General features: G+C 52.4%; 2 protein-coding genes across 5 annotated transcripts in view; one reads left to right on the forward strand and one right to left on the reverse strand.

Annotated features, from left to right (window-relative positions):
• SON (SON DNA and RNA binding protein) overlaps window positions 1-7,621 on the forward strand; it is a 37,277-nt gene extending 29,656 nt beyond the window's left edge. For 2 of the 4 annotated variants that reach the window (XM_030287305.4, XM_030287316.4), the window contains exons 9-12: window positions 2,228-2,375; window positions 5,029-5,097; window positions 5,171-5,286; window positions 5,359-6,149. In XM_030287305.4, the coding sequence (XP_030143165.4) occupies window positions 2,228-2,375; window positions 5,029-5,097; window positions 5,171-5,286; window positions 5,359-5,985 (960 nt within the window). In that variant the 3' untranslated portion in view covers window positions 5,986-6,149. Of the gene's footprint in view, window positions 1-1,413; window positions 1,494-2,227; window positions 2,376-5,028; window positions 5,098-5,170; window positions 5,287-5,358 lie in introns of all 4 variants that reach the window. The other 2 variants (XR_012058398.1, XM_030287311.4) reach the window with 2 other exon arrangements.
• Window positions 7,622-8,778: 1,157 nt separating this feature from the next.
• DONSON (DNA replication fork stabilization factor DONSON) lies at window positions 8,779-18,075 on the reverse strand. The gene is made up of 10 exons (XM_030287564.4): window positions 16,824-18,075; window positions 15,736-15,816; window positions 14,480-14,683; window positions 13,755-13,933; window positions 13,199-13,377; window positions 13,004-13,127; window positions 10,817-10,921; window positions 10,289-10,487; window positions 9,241-9,441; window positions 8,779-9,111 (listed from the first exon to the last, which is right to left on the reverse strand). Exons 1-10 carry the CDS (start codon window positions 17,106-17,108, stop codon window positions 8,974-8,976), a joined length of 1,695 nt encoding a protein of 564 aa, XP_030143424.4. The 5' UTR covers window positions 17,109-18,075; the 3' UTR covers window positions 8,779-8,973.
• Window positions 18,076-18,317: the final 242 nt, after the last annotated feature.

Raw genomic sequence — 18,317 nt, forward strand, 5'->3', positions numbered from 1 at the left:
TAGAAGTTTACATTCACTTTATTATTAAAAGAGAAGAAACAAAAACCAGAATCAAAATGCAGGAACTTTTTCCTTGCTGCAGACCTTTGCTTCTTCAGTGACCTGAGTCCAAGTGGGCTTCTCCTGGCTCCTTTTCCACTGGTACCAGAATTCCTTTCAGTGGGATGCACAAGTATTTGTGTGTTCTGGAATTAAATTATTATTAATAATAATTATTATTATTAATAATAAATGTGTATGTCATTGATGTGCTGGTTTGTTTGTCACATGGAGGAGTCAGCACGGAATTCCTGCTGCAGTTCCCCTCCAGGATCTGAATTCACCCATGGAAGGGGTGCTTTAACAAATGGCCCTTTGGAACCTAGAACTCCCTATTTCCAGTTTCTGGAGTTTGTTCAGGCTCTGGTAATTCCTCTGTAGGAGCTCAGGGCTTTGACCAGGAACAGGATTTTGGTTCTGTTCTGTCCTTGCTCCAGCCCTGAGCCAGGACACGTCCGGGTGTTTGGGAAAGCCGAGTGAGCCCGCAGTGACCTCAGCAGGAGCTTGCGCTGTGTCCTTTGTGAACTGAACACACCCCGTGGTGCTGGAACAGCCAGGGATCCCAGATCCTGCCCTCCCAGCAGGAGCCAGCCCAGCTCCAGAGCCTGGAGGGAGCTTCTCTTGCGGGATGTTCCTGGAAAAGACGGGAGGAGGGAGTGGATCTGAGGGAAGGGCTGTGGATGTTGTGTCTGAGGGGCTGGGCCTGCACCAGCCCCAGCTCTGCTCCTCCAGCCACGTGGATCCATGAGGATCCAGACAGGGATTTCCTGGCACGGGCAGAGATTGGGAGCATTCCTGGCACAGCCTCCAGCAAGGCTTTCCTGTCACACTTGTGCCAGCCTCCAGCGCGGGGGCTGGACACAGCCGCGTGTTGGGAATCTGGGAAACACACGGTCTGCCGAAGGAGCACCTGTGGCTTTGTTCCCTGCCGATGGAGAGCAGGCCCCTGGGGGCCCAGGGACCTCAGTCCTGCCCTGGTGGCAGCCCCAGGCCTGTGCTGAGCTCCAGGAGCTCCCAGGGCTGCCCTGGGATTGTCGGGCTGTCCCACAGCCAGAGCCCTGGTGGTGCTGAGGGCTCCCTTCCCGCTGAGCACGTGCCGTGGTTCTGTGAGCTCTGGGAACTGCTGCAGGCACGGCTCCAGAGGAGGCAGAGCCTGAGTGTTGTGGGGTGTGCCCGGGCAGCGAGCGAGCCCTGCCCGGCTCGGGGGCACCTCTGCTCCGTGCCGGGCTCCAGCTCGTGTGCGGGCAGGCCAGGCAGGTTCTGCTGTGATGGAAATGCTTGACTTGCTTCTGGGGTCAGCGGGGGGGCACGAGAGATGATAGTTCACAGAATAACCTGTGAACTTTCACCCCTCTATATGGAAACTTGTTTCAGGGTCAAATCCTTGTAGCCGCCTTCTTGCCACGGTCAGTGCCAGCCCTACTATTCACAACACTGCGGCCAGCGAGGCCTAGGTACGTAACTTTTAAGGAGTTTTTACAGTTCTTTACATCAAAGCAGATGTTTAAACTTTCTGTTGATAAGCTTTCACCGTTTAACAACTTTTGTTAATGCTCATTTGAAAGAATGTGACGACTGCTGCTGCTAAACTGGGGGGCCAAGCGCCTTTTTCCGTTAAAATAAAGAGAGGGGAAAGCAAAACCTGTTTGTTCCATGTGGAATTTCAGAGTAGAACTTGAATGTGCAACTGCTGTGTAATGAATCAGGTGGGGAGAGGTTTTTTTTTTAGATTTAAATACGCCTGAACAGCCTGTGAATGTCATGACTAAATGTGCTTGTGTTCTGTTGGACGAGGAGGTGCCCCTGGCACAGCTGTGCCGGGATCAGTTCCCACTTCCCGAGCTGAGGAGATCTCTGGGATCAGAGCAGAGTGTTTAGAACCGGATGGTTGTCGCTTGATTAAACACATCTGTCTGCCAAGGGTCACTGCCACTTTGGGATCACCTTAGACTTTTCCTAAGTTGTTCTTTTTTGCCAAACATTGATTTGTGTCTCGTGTGTCCGCGTGAATTCCGGGTTCCACGCACTGGTTTGGGCTAAAAATCCACAGAGCTCAGGTGGATTTTTTTTTTTTTTTTTAATTAAGTCTGTGAAAAGTTGTTAGAAACATTTTTTGGAAGTTCCCACTTCTTACTTAAAAGCACAGCGCTAACTTTAGGTCTTGTTTTACTTCTCTTTTTCTGGATAGGATCAGTTCTTAAGAGCAGCCCCTGTAACTGGAGGAATGGGAGCTCAGCTGATGAGGAAAATGGGCTGGAGAGAAGGAGAAGGGCTTGGGAAGAACAAGGAAGGCAGCGTTGAGCCCATCATGGTGGATTTCAAGACAGATCGAAAAGGTGAGTCCTGTCTCAGAAATGTCTGGAAACTTCTCAGCTCTGGGCTGCCTGGAGGTGGCAGAGGCCCTCGGAAGCAGGAGCTGTTTCCTGGTGGCTTCACTGGCATCTGAACAGATTCTGGGATTTTGCCTCAGGTTTGCCAAGGCCTGGGGTCAGTCCAAAGCTTTGTCCTTGTGGAAAACTGCAGTGGTTGTTCTGGAGCAAGTGGTTGGGGCAGGAGCAGGGATAGAAGATGCAACAGTGGGGTCAGTTTTACAGTGGGGTGAGGACAGGGCTGAGAGCCCCAAAGCTGAGCTGTGTGAGTGACTCCAACTCAGGGCTTTGGGACTTGCCTGAGGATTCTGTCCTTTTTTCTGTCCCTCATTTCATCTCCAGCCTGATCCTGCTGAAGCATCTCTGCTCATCCTCAGGGCTGGTTCCAGAGTTTTTTTGCCTCCACTTTACATGGAAGCCTCCCATGTTTTCCCTGGTTTCCTGTCTGTGCCACAAGGGAGAGCTGACTTGGTGCAGCAGAGCCATGCAGTGACTCCCAGGCTGCTCCTTCAGCTTGGCCACTGTGCTTTGTGTGCTGAGTGCTGATGGAGATCCTCCATCTGAAGCACCTCTCCAAGTTCTGACTGCTTTAAATCCAAAATTCAGCAGTCAGGATTTCTAATTCAATTGTTCTGCTGTGCATGGAACAAAACAACAGCTCCACACTGACTGTGGGACACATTCCTGCTGTTCTCAAGGTTTCTTTTGCACCAGGAACCTTCAATCCCATCTCAAAGCAAGGGGTGGAAACACTCAGAATTTTCATTTCAAGGCCATTGGATGGAGCTTGGAGCAGCCTGGGGCAGTGGGAGGTGTCCCTGCCATGGCAGGGGTGGCACTGGGTGGGATTTCAGGTCCCTTCCCACCCAAACCATTCTGGGATTTCAGGACTTGTGTTGGCTTTTGGCATTGCTCAGAATTGAGCTTGGAATGGCCAAACTCCTCCCGTGTTTTTCTTTACAACCTTTCTGTGTGAAGAAGGAAATGAAACCCAAAATGAGCCTGGTGGCAGTGATTGCCAAGGGCTCCTCCTGGCAACCTGAAACCAGGGACAGCCTTCAGACAGCTGGGCTGTGCTTTGGCTTTCCTGCCTGTCGATATTTATGCTCATTGCAGCCTTACCTGATCATTCCCAAAAAGTTGTGCCTGGATGCAGAATTCCCTCTGCTCTTGGCCACCCAGGGCTGTGGCACAGGGAGACAAGGAGCAGGGGGTGTCGTGCTCACAGACAAGAGAAAACATGATTATATATTATGTATTTAATATATATTTAGGACAAGGGATTATATATTTAGAGATTATATATTGAGGACAAGTAGTTTTTCAGACATCCATGTTCTTGGGTGATTAAATGGCTAAAACATCCTTTTTTTTTTTTTCAACTTCTGTGTAGAGTTTTAAAATCCACACTGCAGGAAGGCTGTTATTAACGCACCTCCCTGGTTTGTTTTGTAAGGAATTTATTAAACATTTTTCAACATATAAAACAATATTTTATTTTCTAAATATTAAAATTTATATTTTAATAATTATTAAAATATCTACTTTAATAAACATATGTTTATAAATATAAACCAGCCCCCAGTAAAATACAGTTCCTGGTCACAGGAAGTGACTCGGGAGGCTGCAGCTTGTTTGAAATTCCCAGGTGAGGTCCCAGAGTCTGGAGCTGGAGTGTCAGTGACTCAGCAACAAGGGGAGAGTTTAACGAGGAGGATGAGAATCCCTTGTTAGGTTTGGGTTTAAAGTTCTGTAAAGGGAGAAATCCTCAGCCTTTCTGTCAGGGATTGTCTCTGGTGGCTTCATGGCCCTTGGAAAGGCCCTGCTTAGTGGTAGCAGGAACAGTGGGATGAACATCTGGTAAGGAGGGAAGGATTTTCCTGTAAAGCAAAAGAAACCCAAATACCACCCAAAAAAGCTGAAGGAACAGGAAGACACTGGAAGCAATTGCAGTATCTCCCTGTCTTTATTCACCAAAGCCACAGCAGGAAAACTTGAGGTAAGAAGCAAGGGAATATTGAAAGGTTGAAATCTGAGAGCGGCAAACTCCATGGGGCAAAGCCTGAGTTTCTCTGATGGATTGTCACTGGAATTTCAGACATTTCTGGCAATTCTTCAGTTTATTTCTTGGTCTTGTAAGGTTTTCAGAAGAGCAGTGTTGAGCTTTGGTGTTTGCCTGTGCTCCCTGCATCCCTTTGGGGCTGGAGCACTGGCAAAGGCTGAGAGCACACGGGATCCGGGTGACATTCCTGCAGGAGGGGACACAGACATCCCTGTGCTCCTGTGCCTGGGCAGACTGAAGGCAGGGAGTGACTCTGGGCTGCACAAAACAGCAGGAGAATGTTCTTCAGTGTCTCCCTTGTTGGTTGTTTCTCCAAAGAGAGTGTGGAAAACCAGGTTTCCATGGAAAACCAGGTGTTGCCTGGCTTAAGACTACTCAGAGTTTTCTCCTTCTGGCTGCTTCAGGATGTTCCTGGAGCCTTTGGGGAGAATGTGCAGAGTGGAATGGACAGAAGGAGGTGGAGGGTTGGGAGCTGGGGGTTGGTTCCCTGTGGCCCCTGGTTGATGAGTCAGGAGGCAGTGGGAATGGGGAATGTCAGCCTGCCTGTGTTGCTTGCAGGGCTCGTTGCTGTGGGAGAGAAGGCCCAGAAGAGGTCCGGCCATTACGTGGTGATGAAGGATCTTTCAGGTGAGATTCTTGTCTGGAATAACGCAGTTCCCAGAGCGGGGTGGGCCCTGACCCTGGAATGTCTGTGTGCCAGGGAAGCACCCGGTGTCTGCGCTGATGGAGATCTGCAACAAGAGGAGGTGGACGCCCCCCGAGTTCGTGCTGGTGGATGACAGTGGGCCTGATCACCGCAAACATTTCATCTTCAAGGTGGGTCTGGGCTGCCTGCCCCTGTGCTGCTTTCCCTCTGCCAGGGGTGAAATCCATGTTTCTGTTTGATAGAAACACCTCACGGGGCTGGCTGAGGATGGTGGAGCCGTCTCGGTGCTGGAATGTGCAAGTCCTGTTCCTGGAAAGGCCAAACCGAGTCCCTGGAGCACTTTATTCTGGGATCCCAGGGCTGGAGCCCCTCTGGAGCCAGGCTCGGAGAGCTGGGGGTGCTCACCTGGAGGACAGAAGGCTCCAGGGAGACCTCAGAGCTCCTTGCTGGGCCTAAAGGGGCTCCAGGAGAGCTGCAGAGGGATTGGGGACAAGACATGGAGGGGCAAAACACCAGGAGTGGCTTCTCACTGCCAGAGGGCAGGGCTGGCTGGGATCCTGGGAATTAGGAATTGTTCCCTGGCAGGATTGGCAGGCCCTGGCACGAGGTACCCACAGCAGCTGGGGCTGCCCCTGGGTCCCTGGCAGTGCCCGAGGCCAGGCTGGACAATGGGGCTTGGAGCAGCCTGGGGCAGTGGAAGATGTCCCTGCCCGTGGCCGGGGTGGAGTGGGATGAGATTTAAGGTCCCTCCCAACCCGAAGCACGGTGGGATGCCACAAAACATCCGTGCTGAGAGGCAGCCAGGGGTTCCGTGTGTCCCTAAAGAACTGCCCAGACTGTGCCTGGGGCAGCCACGGCCCCCTCGCTAACCCCTGGTTCCCCCGTGCCAGGTGAGAGTCAATGGCAACGAGTACAGGCCCACCTTTGCCAGCCTTAACAAGAAGCACGCGAAAGCCACGGCGGCCACGGCGGCGCTGCAGGCCATGGGACTCGTACCAAAGGAAAGCATGGTCAATACCACCATGTTCAGGAGTGCCTCACACCGCTAAGCTTGGCTTTACTGGGACACTGGTTCTGAGCATTGTACTCGGCACAAGAAATGGTATTTGCCCCTCTCATGTTGTAAATACATCGGCGATTCCCACCTTGTAAAAACTGTACAGACACCCACAGGTTTTTCTTTTGTACCATCCAAATGTATTTAAATCATACTTAGTTTTTGGTATGTTTATATTGTTTACATTAGTGATGTAATTATTTCTTAAACGACTAAATCAGACGACAGACTCTGGAGGCATCAGAAATCCAGACCCTTGGCTGAAGCTCCTGCGGTTCAGAAGGTTGGCCCTTTGATAGAGTTTTGTAGTGGCTGCAGAGTTCCCTGGGCTCGGGGGGGTGCTGGGGACACCCGGGGGCCGTGCCCGGGCGCTGCCCCTCGGTGCCACCCGTGCCCCGGGACCGCCGGAGCCGCGGGCGCTGCCGGAGGGATGCGGAGATTTCGGACACGACCCGGCCCGGCCTCCTGGCGGCCCCGGGAGGGGGACCTGGGGCCGCTCTTCCCAACCAGTGAATCCACTGCCTGATGCCGATTGTACGGATTTGTGGTTCATGTGAATTTTAAACTCTTAACAGATCTACAACTGGATTTGGGGGGAGGGAGGGGGTAGAATGACGCTTCAATTGTTGTACCCAACTTGGTCAATAAAGCAGCACAAGTTCATAATCTTCACCCCTGGTCAGTAAACAGTAATTCCAATGGATGCCAAGCCAGGAAACAGGAATTTAAATACCCCAGAATGCCTTCTGCAAGAAACACGTATGATACAGAAGTGGCTTTGTGAGGATTCTCAACAGCCATTGGGGTGGCAGGAGCAGGTCTGGTTGTTTTCATTTGCTTTGAACTTTATTAAATAACTCCTTGGGATGAAATGTTTCCATAAGGATCCTCTGCTCTCAGGGGGCCTGATCCAGAGTTTGGGCAGTTGAACAGTGGGAGAGGATGTAGAAAGCTTTTCCTGCTTTTTAGTTTATTTTTTATTTAAGAAGCATTAATCTCTGATCTGTGTGCACGGGGGATGGGAAGGGGCAGTGCACCCTCCCTGAGGGATCTGAGTCAGGAGCAGGCTGCCAGGATTTCTGCACTGGGGTCGCTCAGGGGCTTGTCCCAGACAAGTCTCTGTGAGGTGTGAACCTGAGCTGGGTTTGGGGACAGAACAAACCCAGCCAGGCTGCTCGGGCCTCACCTGAGGGACCCTTTGGCCATGGGCCCATGGAGCTGAGGAATTCCTGGTACCCGGAGCCGTGTGGATCCCGTCAGTGGCACAGAACATGGAGTCTCCTTGCCCTGCAGGGACAAGGGTTGGTGTTTCCCGTGCAGCAGGGAATTGGGGTTGGTTTGGAGACAGAAAAGCCCCTCTGAGTCTGTCCAAGCGCTCTGGAAATGCTTCAGTTGATCTTCATTTCATGGACGTTGTTGTCTTGAATTAAACTTTTTTCCCTTTGGCATCTCGCCTTTGGTCTGTGACTAAATGTGTGGAGCTTGTCCTGGGAAGTGCCTGGGAGGTGTGAAAACCCCAGGAGCTCTGGGAGGAGCTGCCCTGGGGGTGTCAGGCTCCACCCCGGGGCTGGGAGCAGCTCAAACCTGGCAGCTGCTGAGGATTCTCTCCATGGCAGCTCAGAATTCACAGCTGGACACGATCAAATTTGGGAATGTACAAGCCCCTCTACTGGTTTTGTTCTTTTTTTCTGTAATCCCCGTTTCCCATGCATAAGGTAAAGATGTGAGTTCTCTCCTAGCAGCAGAGAGATGCAGTCCCACTAAAGACTCCATTTGAAAAGTAACTGTTGGGCAAGGTCTTCAGTAAGAAACTGCAGATTATAGAAATACGGCTGGAGAGCACAAACACAAGTTGGTTCTACTTCCCACTCAGCTTTGGCATTCCCTGCTGCAGGAATGTGCTCAGCCAAGAGCTGTGGAAAAGCGACAGACTCCCCAAAATGCCTGGGACCCCTCTACCTGCAGGGAAACACGCAGAGCCCCTGCTCAGACCCTGCTCCTCTGTGTATGATCCATGGAATCCCTGGAGTTGGAAAAGCCCTCCCAGCCCAGGGAGTCCCAGCTGGGCCCCATGCCCACCTTGTCCCCAGCCCAGAGCACTCAGTGCCACCTCCAGGGGACACCTGCAGGGATGGGCACTCCAAACCCCCCTGGAGGTGCCAAGGCCTGGCCACCCTTCCCTCCTGCTCAGGGGCTGCAGCAAATTTAATTCCTCCCCTTGTTCCCCTCCAGGCCGGGTTTTGTAGGCCTGGGTGGGTGTGGGAGCTCTGAGCAGCTCTGGGGCTCTCTGATCTCCATTCCTCCCTGCGGACTTTGAAGATGACCCCAACCCAAGAGGTGCCACACACCAGGTGCAGCTACTGAGGGTGGCAGGGGCTGTGAACAGTCTGAGAAGGGATTTTGCCAAGAATTCCACCCATCCATAGCATCCCAGAAGGGTTGGGCTGGAAGGGACCTTAAAAACTCATCTGGTTCTTATTCCCTGCCCTGGCGGGGTTCTAGTTCCAGCCTGGTTATGAGTTCCTGCCCCAAGCAGGAGCAGAAATTCCTTACTTGGAACAGGTTTGTGTGCGTGCGGAAGAGCAACCTGCCAGGGGCAAACCAGACCAATAAAACCACGTTTTATTAAAAAAACCCTTTCTACATTAAAAAATACGTCCAAGGCCTTTCCCCTCCTTTCCTTCCAAGCCCTTGGAAGTGTTCCAGTGCAGTGGCTGTGTGGGGTGTCCCTCCTGCCCTGCCCGAGCTCAGCACCTGCAGCCCTGGGAGGGGTGTCCTGCTCCATGGACCGGCAGCATCCCTAGGCCTTCCAGGTGTAGGTGTAATCCTTCATCTCCAGCAAGCGGATGGAGGATTTCCCCAGAGTCGGACACTGCTGCAGCTGATCCAAAGTCTTGGGGTGCAGCCCGCAGGCGGGCAGGTCCTGCTGCACATCCTCCTGCAGAGGGCACACACCGAGTCGGGGTTCTGCGGGGCGCTCCCGTTACCCGCTGCTGAGGGAGGAGGAGCCCCAGGGGCGATCCCGGGAATCCCGGTGCGAAGGGAAGGTCCCGGGGGTGCTGCTCACCTGGGCCGGGGCCGGGCGGGCGTTGAAGGCGGCGCTGGGCTCGTGGGGGCTGAGCAGGGCGCGGAAGGAGCCGCGCTGCGCCGGGCCCAGCACCATTGTCAGGGCGTGCAGGGCGTGCGGCAGGACCGGCCCCAGCACCTCCAGGCTGAACACGTCCTCGAAGCCGCCCTGCGCCCGGGCGCGGCCGCTGACGGTGCGAGCCTGGGGCGGAACGGCGCCGTTAGTGCCACAGCACCACGGCCGGGACGAGCTGTCACAGCCCCAGCACCACCGTGCTGAATTTTGCTAAAAATGCAAACACTTGGCAATATTGCCCACTACCGTGCAGTGCACGAGGTTTTACTGTGCCTGTAACAACTCCTAAAATGTATCCCCTGGACTGCAGGGATGCTGTAGGGATTGGGAAGTGCACAAGAGCAGGATGAACTTCTCTGGTGGAACAAGTAGCTCATCCTGCTCTTACTGGGAAGAAATTTGGGTTAGATATAGGGAAAGAATTCTCGGCTGTAGGGTGAGGAAGCCCTGGCACAGCTGTGGCTGCTCCTGGATCCCTGGAAGTGTCCAAGGTCAGCCTTGGAACAGCCTGGAACCTTGGAACAACCTGGGATGGTGGAAGGTGTCCCTGGCCATGGCAGGGGTTGGCACTGGGATGATCCTGAAGGTCCCTCCCAATCCAAACCATCCCTTGCAGGAACAGAAGGTGAGCTGTGGCTCAGGGGCTCCTCGAGCAAGGGGCTGGGATAGTCTGAGACCCCACAAGATCTGGGGAGAATCTTAACAACCGTTTTCCCTCTGGGCAGCTCTGCACAGCCTCTTGTCTCTCGGGAGGTGAGGAAAGGGAAGGCTGGGATTCCAGTTCAGCGCAGGGATGTGTTGTAGGGATTTGGGAACGGGCTGTGCCTGCAAACAAACTGCTGACTCAGGCTTTAGCCAAAAAAATCCCGCTGTGCTGCCTGAGGGAAAGTTCACCAAGTCAGGGTGAGGAAACTGCTTTCCCTAGGTAAGGAAGCTGCTTCCTCGCCCTCCCCGGAGCCAGCCTGTGCCTCACCTTGAGCGTCTGCATGGTCCCGCCCCGGAAAGCCACCGGGGACAGCAGCGTCGGGGGCAGCCCCGCCTGCGGCCCCGCCGCCGCCACCAGGCTGCGGCAGCTGATCAGGAAATTCAGCAGCGTGAAGGTGTTGCTGCCTCTCACCAGCACCAGCGACTCGGGTCTGTGATCCACCTGCACCTCGTGCTTCTCCTTGCGCCTGGGGAGCCAGTCAAGGGAAAGCCACGGCGCAGAGGGAAGCATCCATGTGCCAAAAAGCTGGACCAATGAGCCCCCCCACACCCCACCTGACCAAAATCCCCAGCACCAAACCCCACCCAGCTTTGCACCCATCCAGATATGCTCTTCAGCTGTTAAGCAGCATCTTAATCCTGGCTTCAAATCCTAGAAATATTGGCAAAGTAACTAAAAAGAAAATGCAATCTCTCATAACGCGCAGGAATGTGAGGATTCATATTTGGAAAACAGCACTGTAACAGCTGCAGGGTTTTCTGGTGTCACACATCTGGAAGATCAAAGGAAGGATACATTTGGATAGAAATAGTATCTGGTTTCTTCACCTTGTCTTGAACTCCCATCTCCTCAAGCCAAGAGAAGCTTCCATCATCATCATCATCACTGGGAGTTGGTTCCCTGGAGACACAAGGGTGAGTGTTAGGAGGGCAGTGCCTCCGAGGAAGGTTTTCCACATGGACTGTGCAGGAGCCTGGAATTCCAGCACTGCACAACTGTGGGTAATAGAAAGATAGAAACTTCCACAGATTCAGGAGGGTTTGATCTGCAGCCTTGGAAGGAGCTTGGATTGATGTAAAAATAAAGTACATTATTAAGTAGAATAACAGACATTAAGAACAAAGAACGGACATTACGTAGAAAAATCATGAACTTATTTTCTATAATTTTAAGTGAGAATATACCTTAAGTAAGTGAGAAACTGTATTGATAAGATGGTGAAGGGCTTATAAGTATATTATAATTATATATTATAATTGGTTATATATAATTGGGTGTGGTAGTATAGAGTAAGTAAGAGTTTAGAAGTTTTAAATGAAGCATCTGTGTGTATGTGAGTTAGAAACCCATTAGACAAAAGTATCTGCGGTGCAGCAGAAGTAAGCAAAGGTGATAGGTTAGGAAAGCAAAACAAACCCTGTGGCAGCTGTCTGCTGGGTTAGAAAGTTCTATATTGCCTTGTAACAAAGGAACTTGTTACTTTGAGCTATGGCCGAATGCTTGCTCCTCTAAAATCTCACCCTCTGAGATGGTGTTTATCTGAGCAATGAATGGACGGTCCCATCCCTTTATTACAAAGGGTGACACCGATACACAACGCTGTTGCTTACCCTGTAACAAGGCTGTTACTTACCCTGTAACAAAGCTGTTACTTACCCTGTAACAAAGCTGTTACTTACCCTGTAACATCACTGTTGCTTACCCTGTAACAAGGCTGTTACTTACCCTGTAACAAGGCTGTTACTTACCCTGTAACAACGCTGTTACTTACCCTGTAACAAGGCTGTTACTTACCCTGTAACAACGCTGTTACTTACCCTGTAACAAGGCTGTTACTTACCCTGTAACAAGGCTGTTACTTACCCTGTAACAACGCTGTTACTTACCCTGTAACATTACTGTTGTTTACCCTGTAACATTGCTGTTGCTTACCCTGTAACATCGCTGTTGCTTACCCTGTAACAAGGCTGTTACTTACCCTGTAACAACGCTGTTACTTACCCTGTAACAACGCTGTTGCTTACCCTGTAACATTGCTGTTACTTACCCTGTAACAACGCTGTTGCTTACCCTGTAACAAGGCTGTTGCTTACCCTGTAACAAGGCTGTTACTTACCCTGTAACATCGTTGTTGCTTACCCTGTAACAAGGCTGTTCCTTACCCTGTAACAAGGCTGTTGCTTACCCTGTAACATCGCTGTTACTTACCCTGTAACAAGGCTGTTACTTACCCTGTAACATCGCTGTTACTTACCCTGTAACAAGGCTGTTCCTTACCCTGTAACAAGGCTGTTGCTTACCCTGTAACAACGCTGTTGCTTACCCTGTAACAAGGCTGTTGCTTACCCTGTAACAGTGCTGTTACTTACCCTGTAACAAGGCTGTTGCTTACCCTGTAACAGCGCTGTTACTTACCCTGTAACATCGCTGTTGCTTACCCTGTAACAGCGCTGTTGCTTACCCTGTAACAAGGCTGTTACCCTGTAACAAGGCTGTTACTTACCCTGTAACAGCTCTGTTGCTTACCCTGTAACAACGCTGTTGCTTACCCTGTAACAAGGCTGTTACCCTGTAACAAGGCTGTTACTTACCCTGTAACAGCGCTGTTGCTTACCCTGTAACATCGCTGTTGCTTACCCTGTAACAAGGCTGTTGTTTACCCTGTAACAAGGCTGTTGCTTACCCTGTAACATCGCTGTTACTTACCCTGTAACAAGGCTGTTGCTTACCCTGTAACATCGCTGTTACTTACCCTGTAACAAGGCTGTTACTTACCCTGTAACATCGCTGTTACTTACCCTGTAACAAGGCTGTTACTTACCCTGTAACAAGGCTGTTACTTACCCTGTAACAAGGCTGTTGCTTACCCTGTAACAAGGCTGTTACTTACCCTGTAACAAGGCTGTTACTTACCCTGTAACAAGGCTGTTGCTTACCCTGTAGCAAGGCTGTTGCTTACCCTGTAACAAGGCTGTTACTTACCCCACGTCCCCCGTGCTGCTGCCCCCTCCGAGCCCATCAGCGGTGTCTGTTTCCAAACTCTCCTCTGAGCTTTTCCGTTTCCTGCTCCTACTTTCCTCGAGCAAAGGTAAGGAGAACTCTATGCCTGGGCAGAGCAAAGGCAGCAGTGAGTGCCGCGTGCCAGCCCTGCCCCGTGCCCGCGCCCCGTGCCCTTACCGTCGCCGCGCATGGCGTCGCGCAGGCCGCGCGTGGTGGGCGCGATGGCGGCGGTGGGCACGGCGCTGCCCGCCAGCCCCGCGGCGCGGAACAGCACCGAGAACTGCGGCGCGCACACGTAGAAATACGGACACAGCCGGGCCCGCAGCAGGTTGTACAGGGAGGTGAAGCTCACCGACCTGGCGGGGAACAAACAGCGCTGGCACAGCTGGCAGTCCTGCCCTGCTGGAGAGGGAAGCTGGACGAGGTACGGAGGGAATGGCTCCCAGTGCCAGAGGGCAGGGCTGGGTGGGAGATTGGGATTTGGGAATTGTTCCCTGGCAGGGGGGCAGGTCCTGGCACAGGGTGCCCAGAGCAGATCGCTGGCAGTGCCCAAGGCCAGGCTGGACACTGGCACTGGGAGCAGCCTGGCACAGCGGATGATGTCCCCGTGGCAGAGGTTGAAATGCAATGATCCCTACGCTCCCCTCCAACCCAACCCATGCCACGACTCTGATTAGTTAAAATCTCCCTGTCTCACTCTATCCCAGCCCATCAGTACTTTGGCTGCACTTACCAGTCACTCATGAGCACCTGCTGCACGGCCTCGTCCTGCGCCCAAGGACAGGCCTTTCCAGCCATCCTCCTGTCTGCCCCGAGGCGGGGGAACAGCGGCAGCCAGGGCAGCGAGGGGTGCAGCCAGTAGACCAGGCTCTGCTGGAAGGCACAGCGCAGCTCCGTGCACAGCCGCGGCTCCTGCAGGTCCCACAGGCCGTGAGGGGCGCGGTGAAGCTGCCACCCTGTTTTCCATTCCCAGATCTACATTCCCAGTTCCCATTCGAATCCTCATTCCCATTATCATCCCCATTCCCAGTTCCCATCCCCATTCACAGTTCCCATTCCCCATTCCTTATTCCCAGTTCCATTCCCAGTTCCCATCCCCATTCACAGTTCCCATTCCCCATTCCTTATTCCCAGTTCCATTCCCAGTTCCCATCCCCATTCCCAGTTCCCATCCCCATTCCTTATTCCCAGTTCCATTCCCAGTTCCCATCCCCATATCCCATCCCCATTCACAGTTCCCATTCCCCATTCCTTACTCCCAGTTCCTATTCCCAGTTCCCAGTTCCCATCCACATCCCCTTTCCCAGTTTTCCATTCCCAGTTCCTGTTCCCAGTTTTCCATTCCCAGTTCCTGTTCCCAGTTCTCCATTCCCAGTTCCTGTTCCCAGTTTCCCATTCCCAGTTCCCGTTCCCAGTTCCCATTGCCGGCAAAGCTGCAGCCCCGGGCCCAGCCCTCACCTGCACGCTCCGGGGCAAGGTGGTTTCTGCAGCTCTGCAGTGCTGGGCAAAGCCCTGCGCCTCCTCCTGTGCTTTCAGGTGCTCTGCCCAGGTGAAGGGTTGGGAGGACATGAAGAGAACCCGGGTTTTAATACTCCAGTCCGCAGGGAATTCCTGTCTTGGCGAGGAGGGAGCTTTGGGAACAGCCAGAGGTGAATGAAGGCTCTGAGCAGACAGAAACAGCATCAGTTAACTCACAGAAAACTAAACCTGTTCACAGGCTGAACCAAAGGCACAGTTACTATTTTATATATTATTATAATATTTATTATTATTTAATATTTATATGATTATATTGTCTATTGAATTGTTTATTATATTATTTATTATAGTATTTATTGTATTGTTTATTATATTATTTATTGTGTTATTTATTATATAATTTATTCTATTATTTATTATATATTGATTTATAATTCTTATATTTTATATATATTATATATTTATATTTTTTCTATTATTATTTTGATTATTTTACTCAGTACCAGATTCTAACAAAAATACTCCATTCTACTGCCTATAAAACCACATCAGAGGGCCTGCACTCATGAGTCCTTCCCACAATATAAACTAGGAACAAATAAAGGGTAAATTGTCAAAACTAAAAAGCCCCGAGCCTGTTGTTTACAAAGACAAGAATTTCCATGCCAAAATGGTTATTTCATTTCATTCTCTCCTGGTGACTGTAATGTTACATGCTGAAAAAAGCCCTGAGCACCTCCAAGACAGTTTGCTTTCTTTTTTCTATCCTTCTCATTTAGTTGGAACTTCATTTTCTGTACCTAGAACGACATGTACCTAGAACAACATCCATTTCATTCTATTGAAACTCTGTTTCAATTTCAAGGGCTGGTTTTCAGGAATTCTTGCTTTCCTGTGTGCCTGATGAAGTGCTCCATTTCTGCAGCTGAAAACCAGAATGCAGGAGCTATCTGGTGAAGAACATCCTAATCTCAACTACATATAAAACTAAGAAATAGTATAATTATAGTTATGAAAACTGAAAGAAAACAACCTCTGTCCATGGAACTACGATAGCACTGAGGTCAGGCAGAAGGCTGGGTTTTAAAGACTGTCACCAGAACAGGAATCAATGTAAGAAATGTCCTTGAATATGGACATTTTAGTACATTCTTTTACACAGAGATGGGCCAGCAAAAACCACGTTCGCCCTGAGAACAGCTGGAATCTTTTCAGCAGCGTGTGCCGTTCCATACCTGGCTTAGGTCGAGGATGTCGGAACTTTCAGCAGGCTCCGCTCTCCCGGGAGGCTTCTCTTCACCCGCCGGCTCTAAAAACTGAATGAAAGAACAGCATAAGGCACAGCACAAAGGAAGCAGCGGGCTGATAACTTTAAAAACTGCCCTTGCAATGACATTTCCCGAGTGCTCCTCAGCACCCCGGGCTGCGAACAAACCCCGATCGGGGCGAGCACGAGATCCGCACCAGTGCTGAGCGGCAGCCCGAGCCCAGCAGGGCCTTGGGGAGGTGGGGGAGAGCCAGGGCGGCATCGGAAAGGGGCTGAGGGCGAGGGCTGAGGGCTGAGGGTGGTGGCTGAGGGTTGAATGTGATGGCTGAGAGCTCAGTGCAATGGCTGAGGGCTGAGGGCATTAGCTGAGGGCAGTGGCTGAGGGCTGAGGGCACTAGCTGAGGGCTGAGGGCTGAATGTGATGGCTGAGAGCTCAGTGCAATGGCTGAGGGCTGAGGGCACTAGCTGAGGGCAGTGGCTGAGGGCTGAATGTGATGGCTGAGAGCTCAGTGCAATGGCTGAGGGCTGAGGGCACTAGCTGAGGGCAGTGGCTGAGGGCTGAATGTGATGGCTGAGAGCTCAGTGCAATGGCTGAGGGCTGAGGGCACTAGCTGAGGGCAGTGGCTGAGGGCTGAATGTGATGGCTGAGAGCTCAGTGCAATGGCTGAGGGCTGAGGGCTGAATGTGATGGCTGAGGGCTCAGTGCAATGGCTGAGGGCTGAGGGCACTAGCTGAGGTTGGTGGCTGAGGGCTGAGGGCTGAATGTGATGGCTGAGGGCTCAGTGCAATGGCTGAGGGCTGAGGGCACTAGCTGAGGGCAGTGGCTGAGGGCACTAGCTGAGGGCAATGGCTGAGGGCTGAAGATACTAGCTGAGGGCAGTGGCTGAGGGCTGAGGGCTGAATGTGATGGCTGAGAGCTCAGTGCAATGGCTGAGGGCTGAGGGCACTAGCTGAGGGCAGGGGCTGGGGGCTGAATGTGATGGCTGAGAGCTCAGTGCAATGGCTGAGGGCTGAGGGCTGAGCGCGGCTGACCCCGCTGCCGGGGCTCGGTCCCACCTGCCAGAAGGGCGCTGCCGATGCATCCCCGCCCGCCGGGGCCGCTGCCGGAGGCCGAGGGGCGGCCGCCGCCCGCCGCGGAGCTTTGTCCAGGCTGGAGAAGGGGTTGCGGCGCCGGCCGGCCGCAGAGCCCCGCGGGGCCGGGGCGGCGGCGGCTTCCGCGGAGGCGGTGGCGGGGTCGCTCCTCCGCCCAGGACGTTTGCGCTTCAGCCGCAGCAGCGCCGGCGGCTTCTTGAAGCCGGGCGAGTGCTCGGGCGAGTGCTCGGGCTCGGCAGGGGCGGCCATGGCAGAGCCGCGCTCCCGTCTTGGCGCCAAAGAGCGGCCGCTCCGCCCCGGGGCGGCGCTGAGGGAGCGGCGCCGCCATCGCTGCCGCCCTCAGGGGCTCTGAGGGGAGCGCGGCTCCCGCCAGCCCCGCTCCGCCCGCACGGGCAGCGCAGAGCTGGAGCACAAAGACACACGGCGCTGCCATTGTGTCCGAGCCCTTCAAATGCACCCGCACAGCGGCCCCAGGGGCTGCGCTCGGCCGCGGCAGCAGCGCTCCAGGGCCGAGCTCTGCGAGATGTGACACTGAACCCACAGGCTTTAGTCTGTCTGGGAGCAATAAATGAATGTTTCAGTCTCCTTGGGATAGAAAACCGCTTTTGATTGCACTGTTCTGTCGTACACTGCTTTGAAAAGACATCATCATAAATACTAAACTGGTATAATTAGGGGTCCATGTGGGTCAAAAGTCGTCAGAAGTCATAAACAGGTAGTTAGCAACATCTCTACTAACAAAATATTTGATAAAAGAAAAAGCTGGGCTATCAAAAATTTACACAGTCCTGTCACCTGTTGCTCTTGTCTTTTACAACGTTTAAATTTTTTCCTGTGATCTTCTTTATTTTGGGCACACTGAAGCAAAGCTGAGCAGCATCAGGGAAAATCCAACAGCTGGGTCCACCAAGGCTTCAGAAGGGTGTGGAACTCCTGGAGGACTCGCACGCTTCAGCCGTGCACAAAAGCTCCTCTCCTTCCCGAGGCTGCACAGCAGCACACGGGGAGTAAAATCAGAGTTCCTCCTGATTTCCTACACTCGCCCTGCATCATTTATCCAGCACCTTCTCCAAGTGCGGGGAGTGAGGGGACACAGATCAAGTGTGGTTCTGGATAATCTGTTTTCTCTCCAATTCTCCCACTGTCAGAGCTTTGAAGTGGCCATGTCCATGGCCTGAGTGATCCACAGTGAAAATGAGCAACACGGCTGAAAAAGTATTTTTGCTCTTGAATCACAGCATGTAGGGAGGCACACGCTTTGAGGAAAGCAAATTGCAGTTCCTCCCCCACTGCTGACTTTCAGACAGGCCACAGTCATGGATAATGCTGGAGAGACAGATCTGGGCTGTGCTGAGGTTAACATGCACAGCACAGAGAGATACCAAAGGTTACAAGCTACACAAAGTGCCTCAAACATTTGACTCGCTCAATTCCAACAGCTTGGGGACTCTGGATTTA

The sequence above is a fragment of the Taeniopygia guttata genome, chromosome 1 (genome assembly GCF_048771995.1).
Source record: "Taeniopygia guttata chromosome 1, bTaeGut7.mat, whole genome shotgun sequence".
Classification (NCBI taxonomy): Eukaryota; Metazoa; Chordata; class Aves; order Passeriformes; family Estrildidae; genus Taeniopygia; species Taeniopygia guttata.